General features: G+C 36.4%; 1 protein-coding gene across 2 annotated transcripts; it reads left to right on the plus strand.

The window, feature by feature from the left end:
- The first annotated feature begins 851 nt into the window (after positions 1-851).
- LOC131800334 (uncharacterized) lies at positions 852-1618 on the plus strand. 2 transcript variants are annotated; one of them, XM_005190463.4, is made up of 3 exons: positions 852-901; positions 965-1186; positions 1295-1618. In XM_005190463.4, the coding sequence occupies exons 1-3, from the start codon at positions 892-894 to the stop codon at positions 1528-1530; spliced, it is 468 nt and encodes a 155-aa protein (XP_005190520.1). In that variant the 5' UTR covers positions 852-891; the 3' UTR covers positions 1531-1618. The 2 variants fall into 2 exon arrangements, with proteins under 2 accessions (XP_005190520.1, XP_005190519.1); XM_005190462.4 differs by having other exon boundaries at positions 965-1616.
- Positions 1619-15790: the final 14172 nt, after the last annotated feature.

Raw genomic sequence — 15790 nt, forward strand, 5'->3', positions numbered from 1 at the left:
CGATCACACGATACGAAGTTGTACCAAATGTAGTACATTTTAGTGCCGTTTAGTACTTTTCGTATGCCTACCTACTTACAATGACTCTACTCGTCAACCTTGATTCTCTTTCCAAATTTCGAGTTTTTAGCTCTAACCGTTCACATGCTACGAAATGGGACCAAATCGAGTACATTTTAGTAGTTTTCGTACACTTATATGAGTATTTCCAAAAATCGTTTGGTACGTGTATCATACACTCGATCAGTGACCCTCATTCCAAATTTAAGAGTTTTAGCTCTACTGTTTTCTCAAATACAAAGGGTACCATATTTAGTACTTTTCGTACCGTTCTAGTACGAATTTCCAAAAACCTAGCCTTATCTGGCACTTTTGGTCAATTATTTATTTCTTTTATTATTCTTATCAAATTATGTGTAACTAAGATGGGAAATATCCTCTCCTTCTGATACCTTTCACTCAAAGGTCATAATCTTGAAGAAGAATCCAATTTTCCATAAACCTCCCATATCTGAACATTTATACCAATGTAAGATCTGGTGTCATCTTTTTTTATTACCTCGCAGTACCAGCGTTCAAAGATTTCAGAAAATCATGAAAATCATGGGCTGAGAGTATAGATCTGTCGGCAAACCGACTGATACTTTCCAACTTATATTTTTGGGCGTGGTTCCATTGGGCCCAATAATAATCAGAGTGTAAATGTTGTTGGGTCCAGAGAGGTGTTTTTTTTCTATTACACTGATAATTTAAAATGGAAAATAGTTGTACATTCATTTACACGACAAGGAACCACACCCATAGGTAAATCGTATATAAAACCCATGCAACTATAACTCTTGGTCAATTGTCGGAAATTCTTTGCCTTAATAACTTTTTGATTGGGAAAATATGGAATTTGGTAACTGAAAAAAATAATTTTTCTAAAATTGCAATAACATTTCTAGTTTCTATTTCCGATCAGGATATGGAGTGCTGATTTGGATTCTATCCCTTGCATTGCTCCTAAACAATAACATCAACTGCAATGAATTCGGTGTTGGCGATCATGTCAGAAATATGCACCTTGTGCTAACGGTAATGCTTAACCATTCAATGTCCGAGAGTAATCACACCGCCATTCCAACTGCAAATTCGAATACTACGAATATATCTCCACAAAAAGATGTAACATCGACATCCCAAGGTAATGAAAACACAGATTGTCTAACAACTACTACAGCTTGTCCTACTACTACCACTACATGTCCAACCACCACAACATGTGAACCAATTCCCGAACATATGGCCACAGATCCAATACCCGAGAATTTAAATAAACCGGCAAAGACTCTATTGACTCTTAACGATTGTGCTTCGCTGCCGGATAATACGGTCTTGACAGACAGCAGACATTGTCGTCGTTTCTACGTCTGCCAACGGGGTCGTGTCAAACGTCAACGTTGTTCCCTAACACAGTGGTATGATCGTGAGGCCTTAACATGCCGCGATCGTAAGTTGGTTACAAATTGTCCTGCTAATAAGTCCTAAATCAAACCTTATGAAGAAAAAATAATTAAAATAAAAAATTAAGAAGAATCGGATTCATATAGTCAACCGTAAGCTAAGTTTGACTAAATATGCAACCATTTGCAAGAAATTGCGGACTGTCTTTGACTTGTATGATATTCATGCATTTTTCAATATTTGAAGATTTTTTTGGGGGGGAGAGGAACTAGGAGGAGTAGGATGGTATGGTTTATTTTCGATCACTATCCAAATTTGACAGAAATATTGCTATAAATAATATCGGTATGAGATTTTTTGGAATATCGATCTTCTGTGGGGATGCACAAGAAGTTTGAGCTTGCAAATCTAAGGTATACAGGGTGAGATAAAAAACTGCAACAAAGTGAAATGCTAATTTTTACATTTTTTTTTAAATTATATTGAATAAAAGCAAAAAAGTCCGAAATTACATCAAATATTAGAATAAGTTTAGATTTGTTCGAATTGGTCATCTTTGGCACCAATTATGGCCTTCAAACGGCCAATGAAACCGGCGAAGCGCTTGCTTGAGGTGATCGACACTTTGGAATTTTTTAGTGCCAACCTTGCTTTGCAAAATACTCCAGACACAATAGTCCAACGGATTGGTATTCGGAGATTATGGTGGCCATTGTGCGCTGGAAATGAAGCGAGGAACCTCATTTTGTAACAATTCTTGTGCGATGGTGCTGAGTCCTGTCGGAATGTCCAAGGTCTGCGGCCTAAATGTTTGCGTGCCCACTTTGCTTTAATACACCCTCCAGAATATTTTCGCTATAATATTCGGCATTTATTCTGATGTAACGGTCGATTAATACGAGCGGAGAGCGACCCACACCATCACCTTGGCCGGCGGAGCACATTTTCACCTGACCTCTTTGGCAAGTAAACACGATCATTTTGTTTGTTTACAAACTGCTGGACAACGAATGTTTCCTCATCGGAGAAAACCAAATTCGGCAGTTCACCAACTTTCGGCCAAGCGAAGCAACTCTTTAGCTCTTTTGAGTTTATTTTCTTTCTGTTGCGGTGTAAGTTCTTGCACTTTTTGGAATTTCAATGGCTTTACCCCGAGCTAATTTTTCAATATTTGCCGAATGGAATATTGCGATATGTTCAGCTAACGAGCCATTTTTCGGCCACTGCGACGCGGGTTTCGATCGAGTCGCTTATCTATTTTTCGAACCATTTCCAAAACCATCCTCATATCTTAGCCACTGACACCACCAGAGACCTTAATATTAAATTTTTGGGCTTCCAGCTATATCGGTTTATACAAATCCCAATTGTACCAAATTTAGTACACATAAGTACTTCCTACATATTCCAATGCTACACTCCAAGTTTTCGAAACTACCTCCATACATCAATCATACAATCTCATAGAAATCTTATTTTCAAATTTCAAAATTCCATTCCTCTATCGGTTCACTACAATTCCAATTTGTATCAAATTTAGTCCGCTTTAGTACAAATAAGTACAAAATTTTCATAACAGCAGGCATCATACAATCGAATATAAATCTTATTTTTCCAAATGTCTTGATTCCTACTCTACCGTTTCTCCGAAATTTTAATTGTACCATATTTAGTACACAGAAGTATGAATTTCCCAACCCTACATTACCACAGTTAACCCAATACCAAATTTCAGGATTCCAGCTCTATTGGTTTACCCAAACCCAAATTGTACCAAATTTAGTACATTTTAGTACACATAAGTACAAATTTCCATGACTACCAACATCATACAATCCAAAATAAATATTATTTCCAAATTTCAGGATTCCAACTTCGTCGGTTCTCTCAAAATTTAAATTGTACCAATTTTAGAAACATTTAGTACGCCGAAGTATGAATTTCTAAAACTTACATAGCTGAATCCTACAAATCGTAATCCTACGCTCAAAGAGCATTAGTAATTCCATACTTCAGAATTTCCTCTCTATCGGTTCACCCAAAGTTAAATTGTACCAAATTTAGTACCAATTAGTACTTTTTGTGCACATAAGTACAAACTTCCAAAACTACCTCCATATCCCAATGCTACACTCTGACATTAATCTTATTTCCAATTTTCAGAATACCAGCTCTATTGGTTCAATCAAGTCCAAATTGGACCAAATTTAGTACATTTTAGTACACATAAGTACAAATTTCCATGACTACCAACATCATACAATCCAAAATAAATATTATTTCCAAATTTCAGGATTCCAACTTTGTCGGTTCTCTCAAAATTTAAATTGTACCAATTTTAGAAACATTTAGTACACCGAAGTACGAATTTCTAAACATTACATAGTTGAATCCTACAATGTAATCTTACTTCCAAATTTCAGAATCCCAACTGTATCGGTTCACCCAAATCGAAATTGAACCAAATTTAATACGATTTAGTACTTTTCGTGCACATAAGTACAAATTTCGAACACTTCCTCCCCATACGCTACTACGCTCCGCCAGTAATGTTAACTTCAAATTTCAGGATTCCAGCTCAATCCAAATTCAAATTGTATCAAATTTAGTACCGTTTATCATCATCACCTTCCTACATGGACCCTACTCCTCAACCTTGATCCCTATTCCAAATTCCAAGTTATTAACTTCAACCGTTCACATGATACGAAATGGTACCAAATACATTTCTAAAAACCCTTTGGTACATCTATCATACACAACATCGGTGACCCTCATTCCAAATTTAAGAGTTCTAGCTCTACTGGTTCGTCAAATACAAAGGGTACCTTTTAGTACTTTTCGTAACGTTCTAGTAAGAATATCCAAAAACCCAGCCTTATCTTACACCTTCGGACCAAGAGAGACCCTCACCCAAAATTTAAAGATTCTAGCTTCAGCCGATTTGTCTGGGTATAAAACAATGTCAGAAAAAAGGACTATGAAAATATCCGCCACTTAGTCAACAGCCACACCCTTTACAACATGGTCTGCGGAGATGAGAACAGAGCTGCTTAAAATGTAAGGTTTCGAACATTTCCATTGATTGGAAATCCATTTTGATAACCCTTTTCAAAGGGAAAAGAAAAACGAACTGCCACTCAAATTATGAATATTTTAGCTGATTGGTCAATTACAATTACAAGTCAATTGGGGGGAACTCTCCCCCCCCACCAACCAACTAACCAACCACCCTCACATCCATTTTAACATTTCATAAGTATATACAGGTGGATGATTTTATAAATGTCCTAAATTTATATACAAACACATGTGTATACACACATGTATATATGTGTACACACAGATATGTTCTGAGTTCCTTGAGGGGCGTAGAAATAATCTAAGGTCCCCCATTTTCATTCATTTTTCTGTCATTCATAAATCCATAATTAATTATAGCCTGTGGATTTGAATGTTTTCATTTCAATTTGTTGTTATTGGTGTAGATATTGATTTGTGATTTTTTTTAATTCATCGCCACTATTTCGGTATGCAATTGGTGGTCATTATTTGTGGATTGGTAGATGGCCATCAGTGGGTTGGGGGGTGGAGTTTCCACGCGCTGTTGTTATATTGATTTAAATTGTAGTTTAATACATTGTAATTTGAGTTATTAGTTGAAATTGTTTTAAGAATGTAATAAGGTAGGCATTATCTATTTGGGAGGTTTGTCTGACAGGATTGCCTGTGTGTGTGGGGTGGGCAGGGGCGAGGGTTGGGGGAGATTAATACATATTAAGTAGATATTAGAATAATTAACTGAAAGCAGTAATGTTGAGTTTTCAGTATTCATAATGTTCATAAAAAAGTAAAAAAGCTGTAAGTTCGGCCTTGCTCATCTTTGAATACCCTCCACCATCTGGAACTAATTTCGCAATTTTCAAAAAAAAATCGTTAAAAATTCTGTTACAATCTTAAAAATGCCTAATGTAGCCATAGGCAACTTTTGTCATAAGCCATTACAATATTCAAATGCGAAACTTAAAAAAAAATCCGAATATCGGGAGGTATAGGGGGCTATACGAAGTCGTGGACCTGCACAGCCATTTTTCTGTCTTAGGCTGTAGCATCTATTACGAATTTCAAATACCAAATTTGAAACATTTCCGGTGAATAATGTCGCTGAAATTATCAAAATACAGAATACCGGGAGGTGCCGCTATATGGGGGTTATACGAAGAAGTGGACCTACACGGACAATTTTCTGTCGTAGGATGTAGTATCCGTTACGAACTGAAAGTACTAAATTTGAAACAATTCCGGTGATTAATGTCAATAAAATCATCAAAATACCGAATATCGGGAGGTACCGCTATATGGGGGCTATACGTAGGCGTGGACCTGCACAAACAATTTTCTGTCACAGACTGTAGTTCCCATTACGACATCTAAATACGCAATTTGAAAATACTCCGGTGAATAATGACGCCAAAATCATCAAAATACCGAATATCGGGAGGTACCGTTAAATGGGAGCTATACGAAGACGTGAACCTGCACAGACAAATTTCTGTCACAGGCTGTAGTATCCATTACGAACTTCAAATACAAAATTCGAAAAAAAAATTCTGGTAAATAATGTCGCTAAGATCATCAAAACACCGAATATCGGGAGATATAGCTATATGGGGGCTATACGAAGACGTGGAACTGCACAGACAATTTTCTGTCATAGGATGTAGTATCCGTTACGAACTTCAAATATCAAATTTGAAACAATTCGAGTGAATAATGTCGCTAAAATCATCAAAATATCGAATCTCGGGAGGTACCGTTATATCGAACCTATACGAAAACCTGGACCTGTAACAAGCTGTAGCATCCATTACGTGCTTCAATTACTACATCTCAAACAATTTCGGTAAGTATTGTACCTAAAATCGTCAAAATACTGAATATCGGGAGATACCACTATATGGGGGCTATACGAAGACGTGGACCTGCACAGACAATTTTTTGTCACAGACTATAGCATCCATAACGAACTTTAAGTACCATGTTTAAAACATTTCCGGTAATTAATGTCGATAAAATCATCAAAATACCGAATATCGGGAGGTACTATTATATGGGGGCTATACGAAGACGTAGACCTGCATGGACAATTTTCTGTCTCAGGCTGTAGTATCTATTACGAACTTCAAATACCAAATTTGAAACAAATCCAGTGATTAATGTCGCTAAAATCATTAAATTACCGAATATCGGGTGGTGCCGTTATATTGGGGCCATACGAAGTCGTGGACCTGCACGCACAATTTTCTGTCATAGGCTGTAGCATCCACTATGAACTTCAAATACCAAATTTTAAACATTTCCGGTTAATAATGTCGCTTAAATCACCAAAATACCGAAAATATGGAGATACCATTATATGGGGGTTATACCAAAACGTAGGTCCACGTTTTGGCCCATTTTCAATACCAAAAGTCCTGCAGACTTAATATATATGTGAGTAACATTTTATTAACCTACTTCATTTCGTTCGGAAGCTAGAGTGATTTCCACAGACGGACGGACATCGCTAAATCGACATAAAATTTTATGCTGATCAAGAGTATATTTACTTTGTGGGGTCTGAAATGTATATTTCGAGGTGTTACAAACGGAATGTCAAACTTAATATACCCTCCATACTATGGCGGAGGGTATAAAAATCATTATATTTCGATGCAACGTTATATGGGGGCTAATGATATTGTGGACCAAGTGGAAGTTTTTTCGACGCCAGCGTGGTTACAAGAAATTGGCAGGGGGACTAAACCAACTAATTGCTGCATCTTAAACGATGATCGGCAAATACGTCTACGATACGTTCAAATTTGCTACTAAAATTTTTAGGAAAACTATCTCATCATCGTTAGATATCGAATCCTGCAACAGTGTCTATTATTGTAGATGTACTTCTTTTTAACAAAGACAACGCATAATAGAGTCGCAGTGAAGTTACATCCCTTAGCAATTGTTTTTTACTGCTCACCACTCCATCATTACAATACTATTTTGGGTTCTGACATGTTAATGTAACTGTAAGTAATTTAAATGTAACTCAACAATACCATCAAATTACAATACAAAACAATGAATAATGGAAAAATGTTGCTGTTAATTCGCATTGAAAAATGAAGTAGATGTTGGTGACAATACAACCGCAGAGACAGACACGTTTTGGGAATATATCGCTCATTCACCCGAAGAGTGACATAACTCGAAAAATACGTTTTTTTTGAGATTCAGCAAAATAATATTTTTAAACGATTTTATTCTATTATTCTCTTAAATGTTCGTGTAAATATCTGTAGAGGGCAAGAAATTAAGGTGAGAATACCTAAAGCACTGATATTGACTGGTTTAAGTCATCGGTTGGCTTCTTCATGAAAGGAATTCAAATACCAAATTTCAAATATTTCCGGTTAATAATGTCGCTTAAATCGCCAAAATACCGAAAGTATGGAGGTACCATTATATGGGGGTTATACCAAAACGTAGGTCCACGTTTTGGCCCATTTTCAATACTAAAAAACATAATATACATTTGAGTAAAATTTTATCAAACTACTTTTTTCGTTCGGAAGCCCGAGGGATTTTTTAAGAACTCAGAAACTGCAAGGGTTATCAAATTTAAATTATGGGTCACCTGAAGGTGGAGGGTACAATAATTTATCTAACAACTCAGAAATTACAAAAAACACGATTCGGAACCCACTGTATGATTCTGCCTCCAGAAATAGAAATAATGATACTTTTATTTAATTCCAATTCTTTTTATACCCTCCACCAAAGGGGGGTATATTATTCAGTTTGTCACTCCGTTTGTAATACCTCGAAATATACATTTTAGACCCCACAATGTAAGGGTGAGATGAAAAAACTGCAACAAATTTCAGACAGCTGTCAATTCTAAGCCAATCGTCCGAGAGCTGTTAAAATTATTTCAGTGAAAGCTCAATATATTCTTTAGCATTTTGTTGGGAATTTTCCAGGAAAAAAGTTATTCGTGGTGGAATTCAAGCGTGATAGTGTGATTTCTTTATATTTGGCTGGAAAACCACAAGTGGCTATCGTTAGAGAACTCCAGCATTTAAATGTGAATAAATCATTTGTGTCTCATACCATCGTTACCGTGATACTGGTAGCGTAGCACGACGTCAAGGAAGTGGACGAAAGAAAACAGCAACATCAGCAGAAATGGTTCGCAAAGTTAAGAAGCGACTTGATCGAAACCCGCGTCGCAGTAGCCAAAAAATTGGCTCGTGAGCTGAACATATCGCAATATTCCATTCTGCAAATATTGAAAAATGAGCTCGGGGTGAAGCCATTGAAATTCCAAAAAGTGCAAGAACTTAAACCGCAACAGATTGAAAATAGACTCAAAAGAGCTATAGAGTTACTTCGCTTGGCCGAATTTGGTTTTCTCCGATGAGAAAACATTCGTTGTCCAGTAGTTTATAAACAAACAAATTGATCGTGTTTTCTTGCCAAAGAGGTCAGCTGAAAATGTGCACCTTCGGTTGGCCCCCCAGAACTCAAGCGCCGGCCATGGTGATGTTGTGGGCCGCCATAACAGCTGAAGGTCGCTCTCCGCTTATATTAATCGACCGGGGCATCAGAATAAATGCCGAATATTATCGCGAAAATATTCTGTAGGATGTATTAAAGCCTTGGACACGCAAACATTTTGGCCGCAGACTTTGAACATTCCAACAGGACTCAGCACCATCGCACTCTGCACGCGCCACCCAAGAATGGTTACAAAATGAGGTTCTTCGCTTCATTTCCAGCGCACAATGACCACCAAAATCTCCGGATACCAATCCGTTGGACTATTGAGTCTGGAGTATTTTGGAAAGCAAGATTGGCACTAAAAAATACAAAAGTGTCGATCACCTCAAGCAAGCTCTTCGCAGAGAATGAGCCATGGGCCGTGACGGTTTCATTGGCCGTTTGAAGGCCATAATTCGTGTCAAAGGGAACCAATTCCAAAAAATCCAAAACTTATTTTAAAATTTGATGCTATTTCTGACATTTTTTGCTTTCATTCAATAAAATTTAAAAATTATGGCGTTTGACTTTGTTGCAGTTTTTATACACTCCACCATAGTACGGATGGTATATTAAGTTTGTCATTCCATTTGTAATAATGACAATATATTTTAAGACTTTAGATATTTTTTATTTTAGATTTTAGGAAATATATTTTTAGACCCCACAAAGTATATATATTATTGATCAGCATAAATTTTTATGTCGATTTAGTAATGTCCGTCCGTCTATCCGTCTGTGGCTTCCGAGCGATATGAAGTAGGTTGATAAAATTTTACTCAAATGTGTATTATGTCTGCAGGACTTTTGGTATTGAAAATGGGCCATGTGGGTCCGCGTCTTCGTATAGCCCCCATATAAAGGTACCTCCCTATTTTCGGTATTTTGGTGATTTAAGCGACATTATTTATCGGAAATGTTTCAAGTTTGGTATTTGCAGTTCGTAATAGATACTACAGCCTAAAACTGAAAATGGGCCGTATAGGTACCTTCGTATAGCCCCCATATAACGGTACCTTCCGATATTCAGTATTTTTATGATTATTTACCGGAATTGTTTCAAATTTGGTATTTGAAGTTCGTAATGAATACTACAGTCTAAGACAGAAAATTGTCTGCAGGTCCACGTCTTCGTATAGCCCTCATATAGCGATACCTCAAGATATTCAGTATTTTGATGGTTTTAGCGACATTATTCACCGGAAATTTTTCAAATTTGGTATTTGGAGTTCGAAATGGATACTACAGCCTATGGCACAAAATTGTCTGTGCAGGTCCACGTCTTCGTATAGCTCCCATGTAATGGTACCTTCCTATTTCCGGTATTTTGATAATTTTAGCGACATTATTCACCGAAATTTTTTCAAATTTGGTATTTGAATGGATACTACAGCCTATGACAAAAAATTGTGCAGGTCCACGTTTTGTTATGCCCCCATATAATGGTACCTAACTATATCCGGTATTTTGAAGATTTTAGCTACATTATTCACCGATTTTGTTTTCAAGTTTCGCATTTGAATATTCTAATGGCTTATGACAAAAGTTGCCAATAGACCGTAACCCTAAAGGCTAGATTCGGATTTTTAAGATTTTAGAAAAATTTTAGTTTTTTTTTGAAAATTGTCAAATTCATTCCAAATAGTGGTGCTCAAAGTTCGGCCCGGCCGAACTTACAGTTTTTTTACTTGGTTATGTACACTTTAATGTCATTCTTAGTTACACCCACAAAACATGTCAGCCATTTTGCTTAAAAGACTTTTTGCAAATTCCTAAAACACACATGAATCCTCCGCAATACGAAGCCCCAAAACAACGGCAACTAAATAAGCCAAAGAGAAAAATATTCAAATACAAAGGAGACAGACAGACATTAACCAACTTTATTTTCTTTAAATTAATTGCATTGACATCCTTTGAGAGCAACGTTAAGAACATTAATACCACAATTGCTATATACACCCATGAATGTGTTTGTATATGTTCCTCTGTGTTTGTGGCTTTCAGGATGTGGTTTCCTCTGATATCCTCCATTGTTGCCTTGCACTCCAACATAATGTCATTTAATTGCTCTCTAACATAATTAGAGTCAAATTAAAGACATTAGAAGTAATTGCTGAGCAGTAACAGCCAGAGCAGTCCAAGGGGGATGTCGGCAATGCCTGCATATGTGAAGCAGCAGCCAACGTCGTCGAGGCAATCAACAACACCCACACATTTGAGAAAGTCAAAACAGATGAAAGCATCTAACGATGCTAATAAAGAAAATTTACCACAAAATGAATTTTATTTATTATCCTTAAAATTGTACAGAGGGTGTCAACAAGAAATGTTGGCAATGTCTTCTTTCGGTTTTCCAAGTTGCTGCGGCTGCTGCTTTGTTTCACAGGCAAGACATGTTTGTGGTTTTCCTTTAAGCAAGTGCGAGTGTGTGTGTATGTCGCTCCCTCTCTCTCTCTGCCAATGCCTTTTCTTTTATTAAAAGGATAATGGATGCTTAAGTGATTTTTATACAAATTGCCATAGCTTCTTTGTATTAAGGCAGCCAAGCAAATGGTGAGTGAAGTTGTCGACATAATGCCACAGCCGCCAGCCACACGGGAAATAAAAACTAAAATTAATTTCCAACAACGACGTATGCCACCAAATTACCACCCACCCCCGCCCCATTTTCTAAGTAAAATATCCGCCCACAAATTTGGAGAGAGTAAAACAAGTTTTTTCTTTGGGGTTTGCCTTCACACAGATGTATCTGTGGAAAAGGTATGCATTTAAGCTAAATTAATTGTCTGCATAGTTTTTGTTAAATGTTTGAAAGGAATATTTGTTTGTTCTTCTGACATTTGTTAATGACGAATAAATCAAATTAATCGAGTTATGTAGACTGTACTCAATATTTCATTATTTGAATGAAGTGGGAGTTGAATTTGTTTCAGAGAGCTTAAGATAGGCAAAAATGTTAAGAGCGCAGAATAGTGATTCAAAAAGGGGCTTGCTACTGTTTTTGTTCTTTTACAAAAAAGTGGAAGATGGCTTGAGCTAGTATCAAGAAAAAAACCAGGAAATTTGGTCCTGCCGAATTTTAAATACCCTCCACCAAATGGAACGAATTTAGAAATTTCAAAAAACAATTAAAACAAGTAAAAATCAGTAACTTCCACCGGGCCGAACTTTGAATACCCTCCACCATTTAGAACAAATTTGAAAATTTTCAAAAAAGATAAAATTTGCCTAAAATTCTGTTGCCATTTTAAAAATACCGAAAATAGACGTACGACTTGCACCTGCATAAGCATTGTTTGTCAAAAGCCATTACCATATTCAAATTCGAAACTTGGAATAATGTAATAATGGAATAATGTAATAATGGAAACGGTGAATAATGTAGCCAAAATCATTAAAATACCGTACATAGGGAGGTACCGTTATATAGGAGCTATGCGAAGACCTGGACCTGCATAGACAATTTTCTGTCACAGGCTGTAGTTCCCATTACGAACTCTAAATAGCTTCAATAATGAAGCTAAAATCATCAAAATACCAAATATTGGGAGGTACCGTTATATATACGGGGGCTATACGAAGACAGAATAATGTCGCTAAAATCATCAAAAAACCGAATATAGAGAGGCACCGTTATATGGGGACTTTATGAAAACGTGGACCTACATGGCCCATTTACGAACTTACCCTGGCTATTGGCAAAATAAACATGTGTGCAAAATTTTAGCCTTCTATCTCAATTCGTTCTAAAGATAGAGTGATTACAACAGACATAAAGCCAGACGGACAGACGGACATCGCTAAATCGAGTTAGAATTTTACGCTGATCAAGAATATATATACTTTGTTGGGTCTGACATGAGTATTTCGAGGAGTAACAAACGGAATGAGAAAGTTAATATACCCTCCATAGTATGGTGGAGGGTATAAAACATTAAGTTCGGCCGTGTCAAACTTTTAATATTCTCCACCTTTGGTAAAGAAAATATTATTATTAATATATATAAGACTGTTTGGATACTACCGAGCATCGGTGGGTATCGTTATATGTGCACAATAGGAAAACTTGGACATAAATATTCAATGTTTTGCCGGCGGAGCTAGAACCCATTTTTTAGACAAATTCGTAACGAAATGTGGCGAAAATCATCAAAATACCGAATATTTGGAGGTACCGTTATATGGCGACTGTACCAAAATCTAGACCAATATAACTCATTTTCAATACCAACCATCCTATACACAAGACAAAATGTTCTGACATATTTTTAAGCTCTGCGTCAAAAAATATGTTCTGTATCGTGATTCCAACAGACAGACATCGTTAAATCAACATAGAAGATGGGGACATCAAACACCGAATATAGGGAGGTACCGATATATGGGGGCTATACGAAGATTTATACCTGCATAGACAAATTTCTGTCATAGACTGCAGTACCCATAAGGAACTTCGCATACGAAATTTTAAACAATTCCGGTTAATAATGTAGCTAAAATAATTAAAATACCGAATATAGGGAGGTTCGGGTATATGGGGGCTATACGAAGGCAATTTTCTCTCACAGGCTGTAGTACCTATTAAAAACTTCAAAAAAGAAATTTGAAAGAATTTTGGTGAATAATATCGCTGAAATCATCAAACTACCGAATATGAGGATGTACCCTGATATGGGGGTATACGAAGACCTTGACTCCTAGTACTCATCAAAATATCGAATATAGGGAAGTACCAATGTGTGGGGACTATACGAAGACCTGTATGGGCAATTTTCTGCCACAGGTTGTGGTACTCGTAACGAAGTGTAAATACAAAATATTAAACAATTCCGGTTAATGTGGCTAAAATCATCAATATTTTATATATTTTCATGTCTTTGAGCATTTGTTTGTAACATGCGGAAGGAAACGAAACAGTTTCTTTAGAGAATCTTCATGGAATCACTTTCTGAGTCGATTTATGCATGTTTGTACGTCTGTTCAGGCAGGTCGCATTTATTATTCTATTGAAATGAAATTTTCCAAGCAATATTTGTTTGGCCCATAGACGAACCCCAATCGGTTCAAATATATGTCTTCAACTGGTTTCCGGTTAATTGTGCACCAAATGGCCAATATCAGTCCAAATGGCTAAAATCCGACCGATCCGAGTCTAGAAGCAAGTACATCAAATTTAGAGAAAACCGGTTCAGATATAGCTATAGCTCCCATATATATTGTTCATCTGATTTTGGGGATTTTAAGTCCCTCACTCGCGTAATATGCAGTCCACGGATAATAATATTTGGTACCAGATAATTTATGGAGCTCAAAGATACATCTATAAAATTTCCCATATATATCTTTAACCGATATCAGGTTTATTTTGCACCAAATAGCTAATATCAGCCCAAATGGACCGAATTTTCGAAATTCTGAGTGAATTCATCCTAAAAGCAAGTACTTCAAATTTGTGAAAATCGGTTCAGACATAGCTATAGCTCCCATATATATGTTTATCCGATTTGATGTCAAATTCGCTCACATGCGTAATATACACTCCACGACAATAAACTTTAATACCAGATATCAGATACAGCTCAGAAATAAGTGTTTAAAATTTTGTCGGTTCGGATTTGGATATAGCTCCCATATATATATATATATATATATATATATATATATATATATATATCTTTATCGGATTTCAGATTTTTTGTGAACTAAATTTATCGAAATCGGATCAGTTTAAGATATAACTCCCATTTATATCTTTATCCGATTTCAGGTTTTTTTGTGAACCAAATGGCTAGTATAAGCCCAAATGGGCTGATTTTTGGCAATTCTGATTGAATTCATCTTAAAAGCAAGTACCTCAAATTTTGGTGAAAATCGGTTCACATATAGCTATAGCTCCCATATATATGTTTCATCCGATTTGATGTTTAAGTCTCTCACATGCGTAATATGCACTCCACAACAATGATATTTGATACCGGGCATCGGATACTACTCGAAAATACCTCTGCCAAATTTTATCGAGATCGGTCCATGTTTTTGTGTACATTCGATGTACATCTTCATACGATTTTACGGTTATTGTCCACCATATATGTAATATCAGCCCAAAGTGTTTAGTTTTTTCATATTTAACCGATTCGATTTGGAGAAACTTGGTCCGTTACCCCAATAAATATTTTTTAATGTAATCCTTATCGAAGTCATATCATGTACTAGACAGCAATGTTCTTTGGTTCATATTTGGTATGATCTACTTCACAAAAATTCCCAATGTAATTTCTATACCCTACACCACAAGGTGATCAGGGTATTATGTCTTTGTGTATTTGTTTGTAACAGGCAAAAGGAAACGAGTTCCTTTTGATGATCTGCATAGAATCACATTCTGAGTCGATTTATGCATGTCCGTCCGTCCGTCTGTCCATGTCTTTTTGTAAACAAAATGCAGTTCGCATTTATTGCCCTATCCAGATGAAATTTTGCACAAATCATTTGTTTGGCCCAAGAACGAACCTTATTGAAATTGGAGATAATCGGTCAAAATTTAGATATAGCTCCCATACATATCTTCGTCCGATTTGCCTTTTATTGTGCACCAAACGTGTAATATCGGTCCGAATAGTATGGAATTTTGCACGTACAACCAAATTAGGCCTGAAAATAAATATGCCAAATTTGATCGAAATCGGTTCAGATATAGCTATAGCTCCCATATATATTATTCATCCGATTTGTTATTTTTGTCCTCCGCAGCCGT

Source organism: Musca domestica, unplaced genomic scaffold (genome assembly GCF_030504385.1).
Source record: "Musca domestica strain aabys unplaced genomic scaffold, Musca_domestica.polishedcontigs.V.1.1 187, whole genome shotgun sequence".
NCBI lineage: Eukaryota > Metazoa > Arthropoda > Insecta > Diptera > Muscidae > Musca > Musca domestica.